Below are 26,492 nucleotides of genomic sequence, written 5' to 3'. Positions count from 1 at the left end.
CCTGATTGGCTGCAGATCATTGTCAATCAATCTCCCTTATGCCACCCTGCCTGACTCCTGACTCCTGAATGTGTCATGCTAGCTTGCTTGTTTGTTAGCGTTAGCTTGTAAATGAATCTTCATTAGAGGGCAATATATGATAACAAGGATACAAAAATGCTCCAGTACATCAGAACAGAGCCAGGACAAAAAGGAATTTAAAATATGCGTGAGTCTTTGCTCTATACTTTTGGTACTTACATTTGGTCATTTTCGCCCATTCCTATTTGCAGCACCTTTTAATATGGTAGGTATCCGTTTAAAAAATAATAAAATTTAAAGCGTTTAAAATATGTTCAGATTATGGTGTGTTGTGTATTATTTTGAGAAGAAAAACTAATTCTATAATGGTCATGGTCTTGGGGGATGCGCTGTACTGGAATATGAATTGTTTTGGCCACAAGATGGCGGCAAAGTACATTTTTCGCCGGTCCTTGTGTTTTTTGTGTTGTAGTATCAGTACCAATTTTGGCCAACAGATGGTGCTTTGGGGCTATATATGGTCCCTGGGACTGTCAGCTGGTAATAACATCATGACAGTATGTCTTTGGCCTGTGAGGGAAACATGATTCTGGGATTGTTTTTATGTGTGCTTGCGCGCGCGTGTGTGTGCATGTATGCACTTAATATGAACCTGAGTGTTGCCGTTTGAAATGTTGTTTATGTTTGACATAACCCAATCTGCCATTGTGTATGTGTTTTAAGTAAACCTATGAGTAGAGGCCAGCAGGGATGGGTGTGTCCTGTCTCAGTTAACCCTATGCTGCAACCCCTTGTTTTCAGTAAAGCGGGCAACATCCTTTAACCACAAGTGTGTAACCAAGGACAACCACTCCCTTTCCGCCAATGACAGTCCAGCCCAGAGGGTTTTGGTACAGGAGCTCCATTTAGCCTCTTGAGTTGTGTGTAATGGGCTATAATAGATTTTTTTAAGTAAAAGAGCGATGTAGGAAGATAATGAATAATGTCAGGTGAAAGTAGAGTTACAGGTGCAGTGAATCGACTGGTTGAAAAGGATTAAGGTGGCTTCAAAGGGGGCTCATTGGTGGGAAAGGCTTTGGTATGGAGTCCTGGAGCGTGCAGGCAAAGAGAGTGCATGGTGCAATGCAGAGATGAACTGTTAATTTTAGAATCAGGCTGCGTCTCTATCCATCCGCTGGGAGGATCAGAAATGTGGTTGAGGGATTCATTTGAGAGTGTTCTGACTTTTGAAGTGTGATTATTGAAGTCATTGTAATTAGATACTGTAATGAATGCTTATCTAGCACATTCATGCAATATTGATGATGATATTACAGTTGATTGCCTTGGAAAGGAGAGAAGCCTCAACACATGTTTATTCAGTTTCTCGCAACAAACCAATGCTGGAAATGGGGACCAATTATTTGTAAACTAATTGTTTACTGCTTAAATCTGGTGGTCGGGCACAATGTAATTTAAATGACCTCGTCTTCTACTTTGCAATATTTCTTTTCATCACTGTCTCTGGGGAATAGCTCACCATTAGGAATATTTCTTGTGCAACATTGAAACACGGTTAATGAGATCCACCGCAAGAGCTGTATTATAAGGTCTGCCTTTACAAAGATTCACTCTGTGTGAACCGCCCTAGAAAGAAAGTAATTGAGCTCTATCAGTCTGGAAATGGTTATAAAGGCATTTCTAAAGCATTGGGACTCCAGCAAACCACAGAGAGAGCCATTATCCACAATTTGCAAAATAATGGAACAGTGATGAACCCTCCCAAGAGTGGCCGGCCAACCACAATTAGCCCAGGAGCACAGTCATGACTCGTCCAAGAGGTCACAAAAGACCCCACATGTGTTTACTTCCAGTCCTATTTACATTAAATGTTAATTGGATAATACAAAATCCGTATTATTCCCAGTCTATAGTTCCAGCTTCCAAGCAGCACATATTAGTATACATTGTTGTATATATTTGTATGTATGGCAAAAACTCCACTCAATATTCACCCTTTAGAGTTCTGGGTATGTTTTTAAAAGCTGCGGTGATAGGAACAAGCCCCAGGCGTCGTAGCAATGCTGTCATTTAAGGTGGCTTATAAAATTTGATGTGTTGAAGCTCCATTTTTTTATACATTTGGTGCATGAAGAAATGATTCCGGTAGCCTCATCTTAGGTTTCTTCCCTGAATTTGAAGAAGAAATTCAACAATTTTTACTTAAGAAAATCTACATACAGAAAATACACTTGTAAAATTACTTGACAATTTTTTTCGTTTTTTGTGTCCTGCATGTTCCACAACATAAGCAGACAATCATTTAGGTTACAAACAATTGAAGGCTTAGACTTGGACCAACACAGAGTGGAAGAAAGGAGTAAGAATGTAGGTGGTGGAGGGTGTCGGGCAGCTCCTGTTTCAGTACGGCTTCCTCTATGTTGGCAGTGATGGAACCCTCCTACAAGACCCTGATTGTTGGGGAACATGAGCAGAGTTTTGCTGAGGGCCTGACAGGTGCTTGACCTCTGCTGACCTGACCTGACCTTGGAGGCAGGACGTAAAGTGAATGCAGTCAAGTGAATTGCATGATCATCACCGCCTGCTTTTGCTCCAAAGCTGTGAGTCGGACTCCATGTGCAAACTTCATGCTACTATTTAAATGCTTTGTTTATTTTTTAATTCTACTTACTTGTTATGATATACGTTACTATCTTTACAATACTGTACATCCAGTGTTTAACACTAACACGCTCTCTCTCTTTTTGACATAATATAAAAGATGGCAGCAGTGCAGTGGAGTGGAAGGTGGACCTACATTCCTTTGCTCTATTCATGCTCCACAGGTTTGAAATCACATGATCCCTCCCAGTCTACTGTAATAACCACTTTAGATTGATTCATAAAGACAGAGACATTAATGAACTAAAGCCTGGTATTGTATGGTTTATTTGTTTCAGACATGCTTAACAGGTTATATTATGCATAATTCAACATGTCTGAAAAAGAGGGGGAAGAATGAGACTTTTCGTCCTACACCTTGGCAATCCTGAAGGCTTCCAACATTACTGGCATGACAAGGAGAGCCCATCTGAGATGTTTTCCATACAATACAGTGGAGGGGGACGCCATCACGATTTGGGGTGTTTTTTCCTTTAGTGGAACAATTGAGCTTCAAGTCGTGCAGGGGTGTCAAACTGGTTATGTGGCAGGGGGGCAACAAGAAAAAAATCAGATTAATTCGTAATCCGACATTTGGTTTGCATGATACCAAGAAGTGGTTAGCGTGCAGGCCACACAGCTAGGAGACTTGAGTTCGATTCCACCCCTGGGCATCTCTGTGCGGAATTTGCATGTTCTCCCCGTGCATGCGTGGGTTTTCTCCGGGTACTCCGGTTTCCTCCCACATTCCAAAAACATGCTAGGTTAATTGGCGACTCCAAATTGTCCATAGGTATGAATGTGAGTGTGAATGGTTGTTTGTCTATATGTGCCCTGTGATTGGCTGGCGACCAGTCCAGGGTGTACCCCGACAGCTGGGATAGGCTCCAGCACGCCCACGACCATCGTGAGGAAAAAGCGGTAGAAAATGAATGAATGAATGAATGAATGAATGAATAATTCGTAATCCGACATTTGGTTTGCATGATACCAAGAAGTGGGCTACACGGTGATGGAGTGGTTAGCACGCAGGCCACACTGCTAGGAGACCTGAGTTCGATTCCACCCTTGGGCATCTCTGTGTGGAGTTTGCATGTTCTCCCCGTGCATGTGTGGGTTTTCTCCGGGTACTCCGGTTTCCTCCCACATTCCAAAAACATGCTAGGTTAATTGGCGACTCCAAATTGTCCATAGGTATGAATGTGAGTGTGAATGGTTGTTTGTCTATATGTGCCCTGTGATTGGCTGGCGACCAGTCCAGGGTGTACCCCGACAGCTGGGATAGGCTCCAGCACGCCCACAACCATGGTGAGGATAAGCGGTAGAAAATGAATAAATGATACCAAGATGAGCTTAGTCTGAAAAGGTTCTTAATTGAGCATGAAATGTCATGATAAATTTGTATGTTAAATGAAGCATTTGAAAACACAAATGTAATGTAAATGTACTGTACGCTAAAAGACTATGTAGTACTTGGATGCAGGACACATTGCGTTGCTATTGAAATGACTGTGCATCAAAGTATGCAGCAGGCGGGTATAAATAGGCCTGGGATTAAGGACCTAAATAGCCGACAGACAAGGACCACACATGCAGAAATATTGCCTGTTCAAAGCGCCGTATCTATATTTTGTTTTAGAAACTACCTGCGATGAAGAGGATTAATATGATGGTTGTGTCAATAATCACGTGCTAATCACGTTTGCTTGCCATTCACACCAGAACAAAAGTTTTGTAGAATTTTATCACATACCTACATACAAGAGAAACAAATATTTGAAACACCTCTTTTACCAAATAAAATTAAAAAAAATATGGATTGAAGATGCATAACCTATATTTAGCCCACTTTATTGTAGGTTTTTATATAAGGAGCTGCAGAGTCCTCATACAAACACAGGCATCCCCAAAACAGAGCCCTCCTTTTCCCCCGACCTTCACTTCTCCCTGCTTTCCCACCCTCCTCAACCCTCTCCACCCTTCCTTACCTTTCTCTGCCTGCACTCAGTCCACACAGCCTCAGCCTCTCCATCTAGTAATCCATCCATCTTTCCAGAGGAATGGAGGTCTAATGCTTTCCATGTGTGTGAATCAGTTGTGGGGCTCCAAGCGTAAGGCCTGCCATTCTTTATTCACTCCCCCTTTCCACTTCAGCCTCTTTCCAAAAAGACTTAGAATCTGGTTCCACTCAGCCCTTGAAGATTTGAAGATCGGTCTCCAATGCTGTGGGGCCCCTCCTGGCCCGAGGCTGTCAAGGGAGGTTGGTTCACGGTCCCTGGATCTGAGCACCCTCCACATTCTGCGCCATTGTTAGATGAAGGAATAGGCCAATTAATCACATACCTAATGGATATATTCAAACATAGCTTAAAAAAACAAAACAAAAATAGATTAGGAGTGATACATATGAAGCAGCACGACGAAGAGGGCCGTGAACATTGAACACTTTGGACCCCCCCTTTTGTACAGCATTGCAATGATGGCGTCAAAGAAATGAAAGATTTTTCATGAAATGGTCACAGCAGAGATTTGTATTGCTGAAAGGCTACTGCTTTTATCTTCCATCTTCTTACACCACAGCCCCTGGAATACTGCAGCATCAACAAAACAGTCTTTGTGTGACACATTCTGCCGTGTGGGTAGCTCCTTTCAACTGCACCGTGAGATCAGATAGGTGATAATGATCACGCCCCTTTTTCCTGGTGATAAGACATGAATGGATGTCTTTGCACTTTCACATGCAGCCATACACGTGCGTATCATTAAATCGTCACGTTTATTATGTGTACTTTTCTCTAGCTCCCAAGCCAGTTGAATAGCCCTGATTTGGGCTATCAGGTCTGGGAAAAAATAGACCTGGAAGGTTGCACAAAATATAGGAGTCCATACCTTTGTTGTGAATGGCTTTGTGTGACATGTTATGTTTTGCTTTTTCTTTGGAAGTGTGAAAAAGTGACCCCCCCCCCCCCCCCAAAAAAAAAAACCCTAATAACTGGTGAGTGTGGTGTGAATGGTTGTTTGTCTATATGTGCCCTGTGATTGGCTGGCAACCAGTCCAGGGTGTACCCCGCCTCTCGCCCAAAGACAGCTGGGATAGGCTCCAGCATGCCCACGACCCTCATGGGGATAAGCGGTATAGAAGATGAATGAATGAATGAATGAACCTAACAACTGGTTGGCCGACTTATCACAATCAAGCGTTTGTGATAACTTGGAATTTTAGCCCACTCATCTTTGCAGAATTGTTACAATTAAGCCACAATGGAGGGTTTTCCAGCATGAAGCACCTTTTTAAGGTCATACCACAACATCTCAATAGGATTCAGGTCAGGATTTTGACTAGGCCACTCTAAAGTTTTCATTTTGTTTTTCCAGTTCTTCAGAGGTAGACTTGCTGGTGGATTTTGGTTCCATTTATCACAAGAAGTCCTCCAGGTCCTGAAACAGCAAAACAGCCCAAGACCATCACACTACCACCACCATATTTTACAGTTGGTATGATGTACATTTTCTGTAATGCAGCGTTACTTTTGCACCAAATGTAATGGGACACACATGTAATGGGACACACACCTTCCAAAAAGTCAACTTTTGTCTCATCAGACCACAGAATATTTTCTCAAAGTTTTTGAGAGTCATCGAGATGTTTACTGGCAAAACTGACTTAATATACTTCACAACGCTATTATTTTCGGCGGCCATACTGTGAGTTATGTATATGTCCCATGAACGTAGTCGCCACTAGTAGCATCCCAGTGGGACAAAAACAAGCTCCAAACTAACTGCACTGCTTGCTCACTGTGGTAAAGTCACATTTGGAGTCCAAAGACCAGAAGCTACAGGAGAAATGGAAGCTTTTCTTCATCGTATAGTATCGGGAGATATCATTTCTAAGCTATCATAAATAACAGGAATCGGCTACAAGTAGCATAAATTTGGTTCTACCCGCCACTGCTGCAGCGGGGCCCTGCTTGATGGAACATGAGTTGGCAATAAATTATATCAGTTTACACGAGCTGGGGCATGGCCGCAAAAGAGCCAGATTTATAAGGTACTACGCAGGAAAGAAAATGATGATAAAGCAGTTAATGAACAGCCATTGGCGGTGATATCCATATCACCAGGTCTCCCTCCTTATACTGGATCACACAGGCCTGACAGCTAAATGGGTAGCAGGACAGACAGTCCCTTTAAAGTCAACCACACAAATGGCTATACAATTTATGCTGATCATAAACAGATGCAGTACAGCATGACTCAAGTGCTTTCTATACTGATGGAGTCAAGCGGCTGTAATCACTGTGTTGTATGTGTTGTCATTGAAAACACAAAGCTAACACAAACACATTTAATTAAGAATTATTACATTAAAAAAAAATCAAAATGGCCCCCCACATCTTTTTTGACTTTTCTTTGTGGAAAAAGTTATATATATTCTCCTAACTATTTTCCTTTTTGTGTTTTTTTCTTCCTTAGGATGAAGCAACCATTCAAAATCATACCCACAAAAAATGTGGTCCAAATGAAAATGAGGACGGGCACCCTGGTCGCCGGTATGTCGCAAAACCACACTGTGGCAGCCATTTCTTCACGATTGTTCTCTTTGAGCTCCTGGCCTCCACTGTTAAAGAGGTTGCCAGTTATTGGCTGGAAAATGATTTAATTGGAAAAATCCTCCTCTCCACATACAAACTGTCCCTTTATACTGGAACTGAGGTGGAGGTACCAGAGTCTTTAATTATGAAAGGAAGAAAACTCCTTTTTCCCACCCAGTGAAGACGTGACCATTCCTGCTATTAAACGCATGCATCATCACCACTTTCCAAAAATCAGATTTTCTGTATACTCAAATTAATATTTCATGCTCACTTGGGTGGTACACAGTATATTACATGACACAACATATTGTGGTTCCTCTCCTCTTCCTCCCCTCCGTTCCTTTCATCTTGTACAATTTACTGCTCTTGTCCTCCTTTTTTTTCTCCATCTCCCACTTTGCTTTTTAAGGTTTTTGTTTTAATGTCTGCGTCCCTGCTGCAGCACAACACACGCATTCACTCATAATTGCATACAAACACATGAAGCAGCAATACTTGTCATTATCAGCATCCAGCAGGCAGCCTTTCAGTCATATTGCTCGGTTATGTGTTCGTGTTGCACATAGTTTGTTTTTTTTTACCCCCACTACAGCTTACAAAGTCCACTGACTCCTTGATTTCACTTTGTCTTCCTCATGCATACACACAGACGTCAAACATAGCACTGCACAAAACAGCAGTTGTGAATAGAGCTAGAAATAGCTTTGCGTCTGACTTGGAATCAGCTTAAGTCTTCAAAGAGAACATTTTGATGTAGCAATGGGAGCGAGAGAGTGAGATGGGGGGAAGAACAGCGCAGATCTGGTTGTTATATCCAGCTGTAAGAAGGGGGCCAAAACTTGAAAGAAGCCAGTTGCCATAGAAACAGTATGGCGCCTACTTTATCGCTCTACCCTGCTCAGACAAAAACATGTAAGAGACATAGTCATGAAAATGAATGGCAGTAGATGAGTAGAATTTATACTTGGTATAGACGTTCCATAGGAGGGGTGCTTAATTGGCAGCCCAAAAGCTTTTAATATGGCCCACCAAACATCGGCCGAATAATGTCAGCATCCAGTCAACCTTCATGCAGTACTTCCTTTGCTCTGCAGGGGGCGACACCAAGGTGTACGGCTCAGTGATGCACAGGTAACAGAAGATGGATCGCCTTTAAATAAATAAGGCACTATCAACAAAAATGCAACATTTTACTCATTCATTTTCTACCGCTTATCCTCACGAGGGTCGCGGGGGTGCTGGAGCCTATCCCAGCTGTCTTCGGACAAGAGGCGGGGTGCACCCTGGACTGGTCGCCAGCCAATCACAGGGCACCTATAGACAAACAACCATTCACACTCACATTCATACCTATGGACAATTTGGAGTCGCCAATTAACCTAGCATGTTTTTGGAATGTGGGAGGAAACTGGAGTACCCGGAGAAAACCCACGCATGCACAGGGAGAACCTGCAAATTACGCACAGAGATGCCCAAGGGTGGACTCGAACTCAGGTCTCCTAGCTGTGTGGCCTACACGCCAACCACTTGACGACTGTGTAGCCCACTTTTTGGTATCATGCAAACCAAATGTCCGATTACGAAAACTGGAGCCTATCCCAGCTGTCTTCGGGCAAGAGGCGGGGTACACCATGGACTGGTCACCAGCCAATCACAGGGCACATATAGACAAACAACCATTCACACTCACATTCATACCTATGGACAATTTGGAGTCGCCAATTAACCTAGCATGTTTTTGGAAAGTGGGAGGAAACCGGAGTACCCGTAGAAAACCCACGCATACACGGGGAGAACATGCAAACTCCACACAGAGATGGCCGAGGGTGGAATTGAACTCGGGTCTCCTAGCTGCGAGGTCTGTGCGCTAACCACTCGTCCGCCGTGCTGCCTGTAACATTATACTGAACATTTTAATTTGAATATGGACTACAATACAAACTATGCATTTTCCAAAATTAAATATATTGTAAATAAGTAATCACTGTTTTGACAGAATACAACCTGCGGAGGCACTGCGGAACCATCACAACTTGACGCAGTCCATCTCCCCATGCCCTCTGATCATTGGCAGGTGCGTGGTTCTGGGTTTTTAAATTTGGACCCATGCAAAACTCTGGTGGCTAGCTGTTGGTAACATTTGGTTTGTACATGTTGTGTTTAGAGCATCTGCCTGTAAGACATAGTGTCCTTTGGCTTTTTGGAAAACGCCTGACTAATTTACAGCCATCCTGGCCTGTTGTCATATATAGCAAAAAAAGCAAAAGCCACATTTTTAACCTGATCAAAAAGCCATTGACAGAAACGAGTAAATGTTGCAGGGTCCAGTGCGTCAGTAAACAATATGTGTAGCTGTGCGTCCAATGTCGCTTGTGACCCCTGAACAATGTGAGCCTTTCTGCAGTTTAGATCTGTTTCTTGTGAAAAGCCTTGTGATGCAGGCGTCTGGGATACATTATGAGGAAGCGGGTCCAGCTAGTTTGTCCCAGGAGGGTTTCCTGTCAGCAGATGGATGGCTGCCCAGAGACCCAAAGCTCTAGTTCTGAAGCTGCCAGGACGTCAGTTGGGAACAGAGGGGCTGTTTACATTTAAGTCTAACATACAGTGATCAACAAGCCGCCATGGTAATCGAGAAGGAAGATCTTGTTACTCGGTCAATATCAGTCGTCGTCAAGCACAGTGTATTGGCATCAAACTCATATTCAAGGGGGCTGCAATACAATGTTCCGGAGTTGTAGTATGGTAAGCTAAATTAATGTTTCTTTCGTTACTTAAAAATAAAAAAAAATGTCAGAAAAGAAAGGTACGAAATGTCCAATAATATCAGTGTTACCCTGAGAATTTTTTTGAAGCTAGGTTACCACTTTGAGTTCATACACGGTAAGTCAAGGGTTTCCAGCCAGTAGCAGTGGGGAAAGTTGTCTGTAAATCATCGGGAACGCTTGGCAGTGTGACCAATCACATTGAAGTGGATGTGCCTGGAGGCGGGGCGTGGGCGGAATAAATTAAAACAGACCGTTTTGGAAATCCAAGGAAATACAGCTGGAATAGGTGCAGATTCTGGAAGATCTAAAAAGCTTTATTGTGTGTAGCTGCTTAGAGGAGTCACATCACAATAAAAAGGGCCAAAAAATTAGCATAATTGGTCCCCTTGTATTTGAATTTGCTGAGGATGACTTAGTCATTGGAAAGCTACTCCCCGTATTCAGATTGAAACTATAGCATAATTAGCTTCTGTGCAATATTTTCTTAGCTACAAAGGTGTTGAATTGATCCATCACATTCAGCCTTATTTAGGACGACTACAGAAAGCAGTTTTTTCCTTGTTTCCTGTCTATTCCGACACTTTATCAGATGTCCACGACAGGTAACATATTTTACTTGTAATGAATAAATCTCCTTCCATCAGAGCAACATTAAAGCTGCATGTGAAATCCCAAGGTCTGGCTGTCTGGCTTTGAACCTCACAGAGACCTCGCAGCACCCTGCAGCTCAATAAATATATCCTCATTTCCTCAGTCCTTGGCTAATAAGACCCACTTTTTCTCCTCGGTCACTCCTTTATCTTTCCAAAGCAGGTGGCTTTGTGTGAGCCTCTGCTGTAATTAAAAACATGCAAATGGCATAATCGTATAACGCCACTCTCTGTGTCTTACTTAATGAGGATACACTTTTTATGTAATTAAATTCTGTAGTTTGCTCGGATGGTGCACTTCTTTTGGGGGAGATATGACAGTCAGTCAGTCAGGATTAGTATTTTTCCAGTGGTGTGGCTTTGCTTGTACTTTGTTAAGAACATGAGCCAAGAGATAAAGTCATAACATTAGGAGTAAAGCATGTCACACTAGGTGTAACAATTGATATGTATGCTATGAACCCACTTCTGTGGTACTGCCATTGGGCTGCTTTACACAAACACTCATGGTAATGTATTCATCACTTTGTGTTAGTGAGTACCATCACCCTAAAACTGCTCACAGGTTTTGTGGAGGGGAAACCATTAAATATGTAGATACATGGTGGAGCTTCAGGATCTTTTCCTGTGCATTAAATTATATATTCATCTTGATGAGGTTTTGTTCATTAATATTAAAGCCATCGGGAGTTCAGAGAGTTTTAACTTGGCGTGGGTTACTGTGGCAGCAGTAGCTCATGTTTTTATCAGGGAATATTGTGCCTATTGTGAGATAATTTAAATCTGCAATAAAAGCCTGTTTTTTCGGTGATCACTTTTGGCATTTGTCAATTCCTCATCAAAACATGTTGTAGGAATGTTGTATTCTCGTGTTAAACGATACCAAAGTTTCAGATAATGAGGTTTGCGCATTTGTAAGTGAGCCCTGAAAGAAGTTTGGCATGGCTCAAAACGCTCTGTTTGAAACGGCGTGGTAAAATTGTTCCTTTGTGATGTCACAGAGGGGCGAATTTCCTTATATGGTTCATAGTTATGAAGCACTTTGGGTGTGTGACCAATCACAGCGGAGGCAGGCCGTGGGTGGATAAATTAAAACAGACCGTTTTGGCAGGAAGCACAAATCAAATGAATAGGTGCAGATTCTGGAAAATCTAAGAAGTTTTCTTTGTGGGTTATTGTGTGTAGCTGCTCTATAGGACACCACAACTCAATACAAAGGGTCGCAAAATGAGCATAATAGGTCCCCTTTGCTTTTGGAGAAAGTAGAAAGGGAATTATTTTTTTTTTAACTTGTATCTGTAAAAATAGGTCAGAATGAGTTGAAGAGATTGTATGGAGAAAAAAACAGCTCGGAAAGCAAAAAGTGGGGAATGGCCTTTTCAGAGAAAAATGATTTTTCTGAGTAACTGATGATGCATGTCGTGGAGACAGCACGTCTTGCCGTTCGATAAACATCCTTGTACTTTGCCCGAGTGTCAGAGCATCTGACCGCCATGTGAACATCTGATGGAGTCTGCAGCCAAACACACAAACAGACCATCCATTCAGTAAAAGTAAGAATCAGTCACGCTTTTGAGCTGTAGAGCACTGTCCTGCAAACCAATGGGTTTGTCCATCACACTTAGTGCCTTCTAAATTAAACATATACAGGAAATCCCCGCTTTTCACTGGGGTTGCAATCTGGGACCACCAGCGAATGAGGAAAATCGGGAGTGAGTAACTGAGATGCCCATCAAAATGTACTAAACCCTTGTGCTGGTTGCACGTTGATGTTCTCAGACGATTAGACTTAGATTCAGCTCCAGAACCCTCTCTTCAGTATGCCTCACAAACTTTTATTCATTTACTTTATTCATTGGCTGCACAGTGGAAGAGTGGTTAGTGCGTAGGCTACACAGCTAGGTGACCCGAGTTCAATTCCACCCTCGGCCATCTCTGTGTGGAGTTTGCATGTTCTCCCCGTGCATGCATGGGTTTTCTCCGGGTACTCCGGTTTCCTCCCACATTCCAAAAACATGCTAGGTTAATTGGCGACTCCAAATTGTCCATAGGTATGAATGTGAGTGTGAATGGTTGTTTGTCTATATGTGCCCTGTGATTGGCTGGCGACCAGTCCAGGGTTGAATGAATGAATGAATTATTTTATTCATTTTCTATGCCTGACTTTGGGAGACTGGGTACTATTTTCACCTATATACTACAATTAGTCAGTAACTTAAGTATCAATGTTGATTGATAACCATGAAATCGTATGACTAGAGGTACCAGCTGTTTGCTTTCACAAATGATTTGCACGTTTACATCATAATTCCAGCTGCCTTGCTATGTGTATATATTATTCATTTTTGGACTCACCTATTTTGTGTTTGAATATGAAAGTATTTTTTTAGAAGGCTGAAATGTTGACACTAATAATTAATAATACACAGTGAAAGTTTTAGCATTTTTACAAAATTAAATAAGTATTAAAATGGATCAAACAGGATTGGATTGCGGCCCTCTGTGGAAAAGTTTAATTGACTTTGGCTCGATACCAAAATTTGCCGTATGGCTCACACAGTTTGAGTCGCGCATTCACATCAAATTAGCATTCTGAGACACGTCTGCTAGCCTTGGGATATTATGCTTTTTATTGTTTTTTTTACTCTGAACCTCTGCATCTACTTAACGAATAAACATTCGTTTAATATTAACTTCCTCTTGAATTAATATAATGAAGCAGGATAAGTTCTAAATCCGAGCTAAGGTGAATCCTTGAAAATATTTCCCAGCTGTACCTGAAGGCGTCATAGCACCCTGATCCATTGATCTGTGGATACGGACGTCTGTATGACTGCGTTTCCACGCCCCCTTACTTTCACCCCCATTGTGGTGAATCTCGGGCTCTCTCACACGCTCTGCCAGACTTGCAGGAGTTTAGAGGCGCGGACCAGAACCGGTCGCCTTTTCAAAGAAAAAAAACTTATTTTCCACGCATGGATCTATTTTGTTCACTTCTGGGATTTCGAGTAAGTGCAATGGTTTGCGCTGCTGGGTATTTTGGAGCGCCAACACGGAGGCAAAGGCCACACGGACTCCACACAGCAAAGTTTTAAAAGTAGTTTTCCCTTTTTTAAGTTGTCGTCTTCTACCCGCTCACACACGGTGCTTTGTGGGCTTTGAAGAACCGTATAACCATCATGGCGAGGAGGATCAGGCGGAGCACTTTGGCTTTGACGCTGAATCCGCGCGCTGCTTTGCTGGATACTCTGCTCGGGCTTCACGGGAGCTTGTCGGCTTGTGCGTGGGGTTTCCTTTTAACATGTTGGGCTCTTTCTTGTGGATATTGTCGAGCTGACACGGAGTTTTCCATTCTGGAAGAAGCACAAGTTCTGTCCGAGCAGATGAAAAAGCTGTCCTCTCAGGAGCTGGGAGTCTTTACTATGCAGGTAAATATGCTTTTAATGTCGTTTGTGGGGGATCTTCTTGTGCCCACTTGGAGTGGGAGGAGCAGGAATCGAGAAAAATCGGTATACCGGTATAAACAATGTTTGAAACAATATGTATACCTTTAAAACCACAACAGGGAAACATTGCTGAGGATTGTTACGAAACAACAAGCTCTCTTGGGTGCAGAGCTTTGAAGTTATTATGTGGGCCATCATCACGCCGGAGCTTCACTTTACTCCCACCAGGCTCTGTAAAACTGAGCTCTAAAGTTGGAACAATCTGATTTAAGGCATGCAATAGGCTGATCATCATAAAATATTTATCTTGCAGGCATTTTAAATCGCCATATTCAAAATGCAGTCGGATATGATGCCATTCTTTTATACTATTTACTATTACCAAAACAAAAATCATGTCTCTTTATGTGCTGCTGCTGTGCCTTAAATGCAACTGAATTGTCAATCTGTGCTGTAAGACAACAATGGTTATAGTTTTATTAATTTCTGTTTACAAATTACATTTAAATGATCATTTAGGAGGCTGTTTTAGACTCACACACAAGCAAAACATTATGCATACAGGTCTAGTAAGAGTATACATATACATAAAAAAAAAGGTCATACACTGGTATTTCATGTTAGACTCCCTTTAGATTCAATACTGACAACACATTTTACTGTGGCGTTGTTTTCACAATCTTCTGCAATGTCACATTTATTTCTGACCAGAGTTGTTTTAATTTTTCATCTGGCATTGATGGCGACCACTGCGCAAAGCCCTTCCACTTTTTAATAATGCATTGGATAGCTCTTAACCCAATTTTAGCAGTTTCAGCAATCTCCGTAGATGTTTTCACATGCTCAATGCATGCTAATCATGTCACTATTCCGAAATAGATTAGCATCTTGCATATGCTAGTGTTAATGTTTTTTTAGCGTAAACATAAGCACCCAATTGTAGGTGCTGACCTGTCTGCTTAGTTACAGTGTGTAGAAGTGTATACATACATATAAGCAATGCTTCAATAATACACACACTGTTAATAAAAACATTATTATTCTTCCAGGACCAGAATGTTTTACATAATACTGGTATTGCATCCTATTATGTTGAACATGTTTACTCAATGAAGTGTCCGTTTATGTCGTCCTATCAGAACAGTGCTGGGCCCATCCCTTTATGTTAATTAGATTTACTATCAGGTGGTTGTAATATATAGTTATAGCTATAGACACTCTTCATGGCTTATTCTTACTGATAAACCATAATCAGTTATAGTGCATATAAAAGTATCCCAGTTTTTGTATATAAATCTTCAGGGCTGCAGACTAACTTTTTAGGAGTGCAAGCAGAACATTTAGGGGCGCACACCGAAATTGAATTACAAAGTAAACATCCACATTTCCTCTAATTTTCAGTATATTACTGACAAATACTATTAACTCCAACTTTGCTCCATTTTAAGGAGTCAATGTTGATTGGCAAACTAGCTCATTTGCACGTTACTGTGAAGTACCGGGCTGAAGGGTGGAGCAGAAGGTTGTCCGCAATAAAAAAAAATTATAATAAAATCAGCAAATTGACTGTTAGGCTTGCCAACTTGTGCAACTTTGTGGTCATTTGTCATTAAATACAGGCATCATATCTGAATTCTGGAGAGAGAGCGTAAGGTTGTTAAGTGCTTAACAAAGTACGTTAGCACGTACTCCATGAACGTGATAGCCACCTGTAGCTTCTCTGTGCGACAAAAACCTACTCCGAACGAACTGCGTTATACTTGTTTGTTATAAAGACAAAATGTCACTGTGGTAAAAAAATAAAAATAAAATAACTGTAATTCAGATAACTCTTGCACGATAGCTGATGCTGAAGCAACAGAACAAAGTGTGATCCAGGCAAAATGTGTAAACAAAGATGGTGGAAAAGTCGATATAAAAGTCGACATTTCGTTGGCAATTTCACTGCTGTGTTTTTGTGCAATGACAATAAAGGGAGTCTATCTATCTATAAATGTGAGCGATCATCCATCGGTTTAAACTGTGACAAGCTGTCATCAATCGACTATTTTTCAACTGGCATATGACCATTTAGTCGTAGTCCGGAGCCCTGATTTTATCTCTAGCATTGTAAAAATGTAAGTTCTTGAAAAGACCTTTTTATTGTGGCAGATATATTTCATAATTACTCTTTGAAGAGGTCGTCCTGAACTCTTTTGCAGAGGAGTTGAGATGCTTTCATGTTGTTTTTCAGCCCTGCGGGACACCACTCTATGTAGGCGTTTAATTGCAAAAAACCTTTATCGAACATTTGCTCCGAATCTGTGGTGTAAAGTAAAAACATCACCTTGCCGTGTGCAAGCTAGCAGAGCCTCGTTGAGTCGCCAAATGGAGGGAGATGCAGTGTGAGGGAAGAAGGTTGGAGGGGGTTGCGGGGGTCGACTTCAGAGGCAGAGGAGCTCACAGGCCCTGAACACCGAGGCGAGGCAGTGGGGGAGCCCCGGCCCCAAATGGTGTTTCATCTTCACTGCTGCCACACTGTTGTGATGCCTTCATCCTGGCTCTAGGAGTCAGCTTTGAGGGCTTCCTCTGATCCTCCTAGATCTTCCTTTGTGGCAGCTCCTCTCCCTCACCTGGGTTTGTGAACTCACTGCCTCATTTGTCCCATTTTATGTCTCTGCTTACTTTGCTGTCTTTTTTTTCTTTCATCATTTTCTGTAGTTTGCATATATAATTCAGTGATATGGGGGTGTTGGTTTCATCGAATTTGCATAATTGACCATAACACGCTTGCATGTAATTTTCCTGAATCTCCCCCTTTCCACTTGATGATTTTTTTTTCATAATGTGCTTATGAGGGTAAGGTAGTGTTGAATATTAAACTGAAACTGGTGTATGGAATTATTAACCACTCTGGGGTTCGGGTTAGAGAACATAAAGTCATCACATGGACTCATTAACTTGAATTGCGGACTTTGAAGTGTACACACCCTGCATTATTACTTGAATATTAATTAAATGATAATTAATTCATTTGCGGGGGTGCTGGAGCCTATCCCAGCTGTCTTCGGGCGAGAGGCGGGGTACACCCTGGACTGGTCGCCAGCCAATCACAGGGCACATATAGACAAACAACCATTCACACTCACATTCATACCTATGGACAATTTGGAGTCGCCAATTAACCTAGCATGTTTTTGGAATGTGGGAGGAAACTGGAGTACCCGGAGAAAACCCACGCATGCATGGGGAGAACATGCAAACTGGTCTCCTAGCTGTGAGGTCTGCGCGCTAACCACTCGACCACCGTGCTGCCTTGAATGATAATATCAATTGAAAATTAATGTCATGTTTCACTCTGTAAAGTTCCAGAATTGGCATTTCTTTGTGTTTTATTTAGTTATTTGTATCATTTTAGCTTTTCAAGTTACTTTATAACAATAGATGGAGGATTGTGTCCAAGCTCAGCAATCTTGGTTCTGTTGCTACAATGGTTAGACTGCATTGTTGAGGCTGCAGTATCGATGGTAGTTTATGCTGAGACTCTGCTGAAAACTATTATTGATAAACTATTTTGAAACATTACACTTCGAAAGTGTCACTTCCACTTCCACACTTGTGTGTGTTGGGTGTGCTATCGTCTCGGCCACTTTTGATGCAGAAGTCATTGCCTATAAAGCATTAGTGGCTTCTTTAAGCATGCGTAATGTTCTATTATTATGTTCTGATATCATAATAGGATTGGCTTATAGTTGAGAATAAATTAACAGCATCATGGCAGGTGGTTGGATATCAATGTGCGATTTACCATTAACCAATGATTAACAGTAAGAGCAAATAGCATAGGCTAAAGATGTCATGGTTTTTCCAATTGTATCACACAAGTCTATTTGGCATGTCTTCCAGGAATTGAACACAGCGGTAAGATAGTATACAATAGGATGTTCTGGTTGACAGATTTGTTCAAACAATTTAAACCATTAAACAGTCGGCAGTGCATCCAGCTGGTTCACACATATATATACATATATATATACATACACACCCTAGTGACTTTTGTTGTGCTAGCCTTTGTCTCAGACACATTATGAGTGCATGCTTCAGACCTTTGCTATTCAGCATCTCTTTAAAATGTAACGCAACCCTTCTCCACCCCACCCTTCATTCTCTAGCAAATATGAAACTTGAGGATTACTTTGCCAATGCCTCTTAGTCACTGCGTCAATCTTATTCATGTCAACAGGGTATTTGGCAGGTTAACTATGTGCAGTCATTCCATCAAGCGATTCTGGAACAAGTTGGCTTCATTATTGAAGTAGCTCTAAAGGGATAGGACAAGACACATGGTCTGTAGAGCTTTCTTCTTCAGCAACTGTTTTCAACCTCCAAGAATTGTGTACAGATTAGGGATCGACTGATATTTTTTTTCTTCCGGCCGATGCCAATGCTGATACCGATTTTTTTCCATCACCCTTAGCCGATGGCCAATTTTGCTTGGGCCGATATTTGTGGCCGATACTGCTTTTGCTTCCTCAATTTATATGAAAAAAATGACAATGATAACGAATATTACAGGTCTCAAGTCAAGTTTAAACAAATATTTATTGAAATGTAAACACTGAACACAGTAGGATTTAGCTTTGTTAAACACATAATTAAACAGTATTAACTTTAAAAGGAATAAATATTCAACCATGTGCAAAACTTTTCTGTCGTAGTTTTATCTAGCATCGATGTGATGACTGTGATGCCTGTCTGTAAATCATGCGTCGGAAAAATATATCGGCAAACCCTCGCGCGTATCGGCCGATACCGATTCAAGTAAAGAACGCAAATATCGGCCGGCCGATGTATCGTTCGATCCTTAGTACAGATCCTTGCAAACACGAGGCCATGCATTATGATGCTGCAACATGATGATCTGGTCACAGTATCTCTGTGCATTCCAAATGCTATCAATAAAATGCACCGGTGTTGGCGGTATGGGAAGGTGTACTTTATGGATAACGGACACGTGTCTGTGGTCTGCATCAACTTTAAATGGCACAGTCACCAACAAATGACACCGCATTTGTGTAAGATCCTTATTGTAGGTCACTATGCAGTTACAAATGAACTCTGGTGGTTGTGGTGAAAAGAAATCAGACCTCAATACGATGCTAGCATGTTGTTAGCATGTCCTCTAAAGACAGTTTGCTTAAGCTGTCCATTGAAGTGCACTCAACAAATTTGCTGTCCTGTAGCCTGGTAGATTGTTCCTATATTATCAACTGCAGAGGCTGATTTTGCTGCATGTTGTATTTTGTTAGCCGTGCTTTAAAGTTGCACGCTTGGTTGGCGAGGGTATTTTTATACAAACCACATAAAGAAACAAGAGGAAGCCATGTTTACAAACCCATCAACTGATTTGGACTTGGGAAAACAAACAGTACTTGGTGTTCAAGTACACCCAATTGCTGAAATGTGCACTTCACTTTGTGAAAATCTTTGTAAAACTGTGTAAAAAAAAATCAGCAAATTTGTTTCTCGAATATCAGAAAATGTGTATGAGTGGTCAGATCGTGTTTAAGTCTAAGCCTGGTCTGCTTTTGTAGGAGGTTTTTGGTTGTCAGCGCTAAGTGTGCTGTCTTATGTTACCATTACACAACTTTTTTTTCCTTTTGATTCTGATTTGTATCCAGAGTTTACGAGCCACTTGAGGCTTTGCAAATATATATATATGTTCTTTTTCTAAGCATCCTCTTGAATGCTATCGCACAGAAGATCTTTTACACCTCATGACAGTTTTTAGATTAATGGTCCCATTGTGCATTTGAGGCACAAACAACCGGAATTGAAATGATTAATATGGCTATAATTATTCAGGGGGAGTAATGTTGGCTGATGTTATTTTAGCATTTTTTTAATGTGCTAAATTGCCTCCCAAGAGCATCATTTGGATCTTTACTCTTTGAATGTACCTGCAGGTTTTTTTTTTCTGCTTTGGCTAAGTTATTGCAGGAAGCATGCGGGAAGGAAGATATGGGGAAAAAAAAATTCAGAGATATGTGTGCTTTTTGTCCTCTTCCAGGGCTTCTGGACAACAGGACTCCTATTCATTTCAATCAAACGACTTTTAATTCTTCCGCCATCCCTGTATACTAGCTCTTGGCTCCTGCTGGACTGTGGTCATGACGGCTGGAGCAGGAAACTGATGTTCTTTTCCCTTCTGCACCAGCTGTTGTGATTTAAATGCTTCTTTACAATTGTAGACGCATCATTTATCCGTCTGCTTTCTGATGTCTTTCCCATATTTTCAGTTGAAGATGGTCTACGCTGGATGTTTTTTTTGCTGCCTCCGTTGGCCTTTGCCTTTTGAGTTACCGCTTTTTTTGTTCTCCATCTCCACACCGCTAACTCATGCTGACTTGCCCTCAAATGTCAAACTACTGTTAAGAATCAGCTATGAAGATTTCCTTGACTGCTATCTTTGGAAAAGATTGTTATACCTGGTTATAAAATAAGAAAACATTATGTTCTTATCGGGTTTACTGTAAAAGTCAGGATGCTGCTTGCATGTGTGCATACTTTCCCCTAGAGGTGTAACGGTAATCACATTTTTTGATACAAAACTTTGAGTTTTGTAAGTGGTGCAGTGACTAGTGGCTAGTGAAAGTCAATGTGAGATAAGATAAGATAAGGTATGCCTGTATTAGACCCAAAATGGGAAATTTCAGTGTTCATATTTGCAAACTTCTTTGTATAGCGTTCCTCATCTGGCTCCATTGTTTCTTTGTCATGGCGGACTTTTTGGCCCTTTTGCTATAGGGAAGAACTAGAGCTAAAGCTGAACAATCGCAGCTCTGCGGTCTCCACAAACTTAAACTTTTTTGGAGGTGTTGTCTAATTCAGGCTTTATTCTAGTGTTTATGAACGCTTGCTTTTTCCCAGTGAAATAAGTAAATGATAAGATGGAAGACAACAAGCTTAAACTACCAATGCTGCACAATAGACAATAAGGTACATTCATTTCCAAAACAAAAAATAATAATTCACACTATTACACTTGTCTGCATCATTTGCAGGCAAACCAGAGGTGTCCAAACTGTGTCCAGGGGGCCATTTTCATCCCAGATGTTGTTTCTCATATCATTAATGAACGATATTATATATTACACAAATGTGCTTTGTCACGGCGGTACGGCGGTCTAGTGGTTAGCGCGCAGACCTCACAGCTAGGAGACCAGGGTTCAATTCCACTCTCGGCCATCTCTGTGTGGAGTTTGCATGTTCTCCCCGTGCATGCGTGGGTTTTCTCCGGGTACTCCGGGTACTCCGGTTTCCTCCCACATTCCAAAAACATGCTAGGATAATTGGCGACTCCAAATTTTGGCGTATCAAAATAGTTTAGAGGAAATCTAAACGAGTACTCTTGCTAGTATTGGATCTTGCTAACATACACGATAAATGTACATAAATATAATATGTGTAAATTAAATGCAAACTCATTTTGACATTTGTTGACAAACATGTTCACTCTGACCCCAACAAGTTCGGGTGTTAAATACTTGAGCATTGCGAAGGGAGCCACAACAAAGAGATTGAAGAGCCACATGTGGCTCTGGAGCCGTGGGTTGCTGACCCCTGAACTAAAGGCTCAGATTTTGTGTTTTGGACTCAATTTTTGGGTTTGTGAAAAATAAAGGAATATATGTTTTTATGATTAGGGCCAGTGCGCAGACCTCACAGCTGGGAGACAAGGGTTCAATTCCACCCTCGGCCATCTCTGTGTGGAGTTTGCATGTTCTCCCCGTGCATGCGTGGGTTTTCTCCGGGTACTCCGGTTTCCTCCCACATTCCAAAAACATGCTAGGTTAATTGCCGACTCCAAAATTGTCCATAGGTATGAATGTGAGTGTGAATGGTTGTTTGTCTATATGTGCCCTGTGATTGGCTGGCCACCAGTCCAGGGTGTACCCAGCCTCTCGCCCGAAGACAGCTGGGATAGGCTCCAGCACCCCCGCGACCCTCGTGAGGAAAAAGCGGTAGAAAATGAATGAATGAATGAATGTGCTTTGTCACCTATAACACAAACCTGAGACATCAATATTTTGTTCCGTGTATACTGACCTTCGGGTCGATCAGAATAACTCATCTTTTGGGGAGATTATCTTTTTTTCTTCCTCACTCCCGTTTGAGCATCATCCACTCTGCCTTGTCTGTCCTCACTTAGCCCCACTCAAAACATTCCCAAAAACTCCAAACAACGTAATAATATATGCCTGGAATGACAGCGGGATCTTTATTGGTGATCCAGGCTTTGTTTTTCACGGTTCTTGCCAACTCCCATGGGACTGACTTGGCAATGTCAGCACGGGGACTTTCACTCTCCCCCTTAGCAAGTCAGCTTCATTGCGACCAACAATGGACATAACTCAAAATGAACTCTCCTTGACAAGAGGGATAGAAGGCAATGAGTGGAGGGGGTGAAGCCAAAGGGGCACTGAGCAAAATATCTCATTGGGAGGGCAATGAGTGAAGAGGGAATGGTTCCCTCCCCCAGACATTAAGCTTTTTAAGGACCCCCCATCCCCCGCTGTATGCAAGCACACACACACACACTTCTGTCGAAGAGGCTTTGCATTCTCGATGAGGCGAGAGTTGGAGTTCTATTGTGGAGAAGCACATCAAACTGTTTTCATCTCATTGTTCTCTTTTTGTCTCTCTGTGTGTGTGCATGCCCGACTCAGGGCTGGCTGGTCAGTGGTAAGCCTAAACAACACTTTAGAGTTCTTGTAGTTTTGGGGAGATTTTTGCCGTTGCATAAGCATTGTTGTAGTGTAAAGAAGCCTTTAGAGTCCTGCCTTGCACATAGGCAGATGATATGGGCAGAAAAGCTCCACATTGGTTGCTCTTATTACCAGCCACTCCAGAGGGCACATTTATTAGTAACTACAGTCTAGAACAGGGGTCTCAAACTCAATTTACTTGGGGGCCACTGGAGCTAGGGTCTGGGCGAGACTGGGCCGCATCAGGTTTTACAAAAAAAACAAAAAACAAAAAAAAACGCATTTATTAAAAACAGAAAAATGAATAAACTTTGCTTTGGTTTCGATTTTCTACAAGAAAAGCTCTGATAAAACATTCCACTCCTCTCAAATATCTTAATTGTTATTTTTCTGCACAAATTAAGATGAAAAATAAATAAACAAATCAAGAATAAAGAAAATCAATCAATCAGTAATAAATAAATAAATATAATAATAATAATAATAAAACGGCAAATAATAAAAACTTAAGAAACCACATATAGTTGGTGGGTAGACAAATTGTTTTTTTCAGATTAAAATGAACAAAGCATTATTAGAGCCCTGTAGACATGACAAAACACGACTATAGTCACATTTATACTCTTTTTATTTACAACATATTGAGCAACTGCAGGGTCTTGAGACACATGCTAACTCGCAAACTAGAGAGCTAGCGACATAAATGGTTGCCTTCAAGTTATTTCCTTTAAACTTAAATAGCCAAAAACTTACCACTTCCACACGGATAGGGAGGTTAACTATTAACAGTTATTTAACCTTCAACATGAACATTAATCAAACGTAATATTTTTTTCTGGGTACATGATACCATACAGCATCCATATCAAACTTGCACTTAAATTTTCATATCAAGGCGGGTGCCTCAAACTAGTGTCCTGCGGGCCACATTTGGCCCGCGGGCCGCGTGTGTGAGACCCCTGCCTTACATTGTATTTTGCAGTAATTGTCTTATGTTTGATGCCTGATGTCATAGACTCTCAAAATCAGGATACAAATGATATCATCCCATGATGGCTGCCAGACTTTGAACTTTTGCACATTGGTCTTGTTGTGTAGGGACCATCTTGAAATAATCTTTCATTTCATTTTTATATATTGGACTCTTCTGTAAGAAAATTGTTTCCTTCTGTCCGTGTCTTTTTTTTTTTTTTCTTGTTTTGCTCTTGCATGTTATGTCAGGATACGTTTTATGGCTGAGAGACAAAATCATTTGGTTTGCATGCTAAAAAAAAAAAGGGGAGAAAATAACATCTGTTCTTTTTGTGAATTGCTGTGTTCATTCACCAGGACATCTTGTGCATTCACAAAAGCATATTCTGCCGCTTTTTTTGCTTCCTGCTGTTTTGTTATTGTAAGAATCCAATGTCTTCCGGCTCTTTTCTAGCATTTTATTGTCATACGAAATCAGTCAGTCGGTATAAACAATGATATACTTTTGGTGACGGTGTCATGATGTTGAATTGCATCCATTGTTGAAGAATGAAGGGTTTCACCAGTACCAGTACTTCTATTTGGATCCACTTTCTAAATAATTTATTGACATGTAAATTCAACAAAAGGCCCATCAGAGTAGAACCAATTCAGGATAACACAAGGTGTGTGACAGGATAGCCAGCCTGACATCATCTTTTTTTTTTCGTCTTCCAAAGAATCGAATGATTGCCATGTGTGGAGAGCTGACGTCTTGCCAGTCTTTTCGCTGTCTTGTCTAGACGAAGCATTGCCACCATCTGCCAGCTCGGGTTTCGCTGCAGTCTCTTGGCAGCTGTACGGAGGAGACATGCCTCTGTATCGCTTCATCGCTTTTACAGTCGTTGCCATTTTGCTCTAGATACGCCGCTTTAAAATTTCATTTTTTAAAGAAACATTCAGTCGTTTCCTGTCCTTTGCTTGCCAGAAGCTAAGATGATGCTCTGGTGTTAAGTGGTGTCTTTCTTCAATTCTCACATTTAGTGCATTTGACAAAAATCATCCATTATGAATGAACAGCAGTCAATAGTTGAGTAATAGCCCACAGGATGTTGAAGGAACTTGTCGTGCTACTTTGAAAGTCCCAGTTTTGGGTATGAGGTGTTTTTAATTGTGTTGTCTTGCGTGCATCGCTCGTAAAGACACCATATGGAAGTCGTAGCAAACACGACAGTGACTCATCCAGCTCCAATCTGCCAGTCATTGCGTTGCTTAGGTCATCACGTCAAGCAAGCCAGATGGTCTTAGTTCTTCTGCAAACGCTTATCCGTCAGTGTTAACTGGTTGATGAGTGAAAGGACCTTCCTCATTGAGCTGTGTGGGAATGCGAGAGAAAGTGTGTGTGCGTTGGGGGGGGTTATTGAGTAGGCTTTTTGTTCACCTGTGTGCTTACGCTTGTGTGATATTAACGTGTTGGTTTACATTCCTTTATAGGTGTCTGGGTTGGGGTTACGTGATCTACAGACAATAAGTATTGTCAACATGGCCTTTGGCAGTTGTTTTATTATTATTATTATGGTGGAAGTAAAATATAAAATTGACAAATAAATTTACAATACTATTGTACAAAAGATGTGTATACCCTGTTCTGTTCTGGTTTAATTAGGCTGACGTGTGGCGTGCGAGGCGCGTGCACACAGTAGTGATGCTAACAAGGCTAACTAACCGGCAGTTAGCAACAAGGCTAACTAACAGGCAGTTAGCAACCAGCCAGGTGGCTGGACATAATGGCACAAAACACTACAATGGGGAACGAGATCGGCGGCGTCTAACATTAAATGAGTGATAATAAACGTTACTCACGTTTATAGACGCACACAGCTATATATATCATCCACCACGACGTCCGTGTGGGCTAAACAGTTCGAGTGACATCAACTCCCGAAGTTAGCGGCGACCGCGGCGCGTTCAGGTACCCGACCAGCGTAGTACTTCCGAGTCACGCCCGCACACGTCAGCCTAATTAAACCAGAACAGAACAGGGTATAACAAGGAGTCTTTTGTACAACTATTATTGTGTGGAAGAACACAGCCAAAGCAGTCTGCCATACAACCTGGTCACACACCGGTATGGGACGGCAGGCCATAAATATTCCATAAATCAGCCACTAAGATCCCATTCATGTTTTCTAGTAAACATAGACATTCATGTATAGCGCTATTTATTAACTATATATACATTTTAGGTTTTGTTTGCTTTATTCTAGAAGCTACCACTGGATATTATGTGGTGAACTTTGTAGAAGAGCTTTGAACTATTTACAGAGTGGAAGAAAAAAAACTGTTTATGCATATTTAGTGAACATATACCCTGAAGACTACCCAAGCTCGACATGTTTGGATTTGTGTTAACACTTAACTGGACACTCATATCTCATAATTTCATGAGTGAAACTGGTGTTATTATGACGTACAGTATATTGTGGTTTGGTCATTTGTAATAATAATTCTAACTATATCACTTTTTAAAATAAAATAAGCTCATCCACTCATCTAAATTTCTGGCCTAGTTTGAGGCCAGAAAGGCTGCATTTGTTTTCTGTTGTCTTGTTAAGCCTTCCCATAGTGACATAGTCATTATTATAGTCATGGGAATTTCAATAGAACAGAGCAA

The 26,492-nt window shown here is 41.4% G+C and overlaps 1 protein-coding gene and 2 long non-coding RNA genes across 3 annotated transcripts in view; all 3 read left to right on the top strand.

Annotated features, from left to right (window-relative positions):
* Positions 1-62: 62 nt before the first annotated feature.
* LOC131129840 (uncharacterized) lies at positions 63-2,922 on the top strand. Its single transcript, XR_009129902.1, has 3 exons — positions 63-208; positions 2,449-2,621; positions 2,783-2,922. It is a non-coding gene; the product is annotated as an uncharacterized LOC131129840 (long non-coding RNA).
* A 3,111-nt stretch (positions 2,923-6,033) lies between these two features.
* LOC131129841 (uncharacterized) lies at positions 6,034-9,348 on the top strand. Its single transcript, XR_009129903.1, has 3 exons — positions 6,034-6,156; positions 7,138-7,214; positions 9,256-9,348. It is a non-coding gene; the product is annotated as an uncharacterized LOC131129841 (long non-coding RNA).
* A 4,173-nt stretch (positions 9,349-13,521) lies between these two features.
* The window catches only part of cachd1 (cache domain containing 1), a 67,287-nt gene continuing 54,316 nt past the window's right edge, over positions 13,522-26,492 (top strand). Inside the window, exon 1 of the mRNA XM_058073793.1 lies at positions 13,522-14,102. Within this exon, the coding sequence (XP_057929776.1) occupies positions 13,854-14,102 (249 nt within the window). The 5' untranslated portion in view covers positions 13,522-13,853. The remainder of the gene's footprint in view (positions 14,103-26,492) is intronic.

The sequence above is a fragment of the Doryrhamphus excisus genome, chromosome 5 (assembly GCF_030265055.1).
Source record: "Doryrhamphus excisus isolate RoL2022-K1 chromosome 5, RoL_Dexc_1.0, whole genome shotgun sequence".
Taxonomy (NCBI): domain Eukaryota; kingdom Metazoa; phylum Chordata; class Actinopteri; order Syngnathiformes; family Syngnathidae; genus Doryrhamphus; species Doryrhamphus excisus.
Note: the sequence above shows the minus strand (reverse complement) of the source record. Positions and strands in the feature narration are given on the sequence as shown.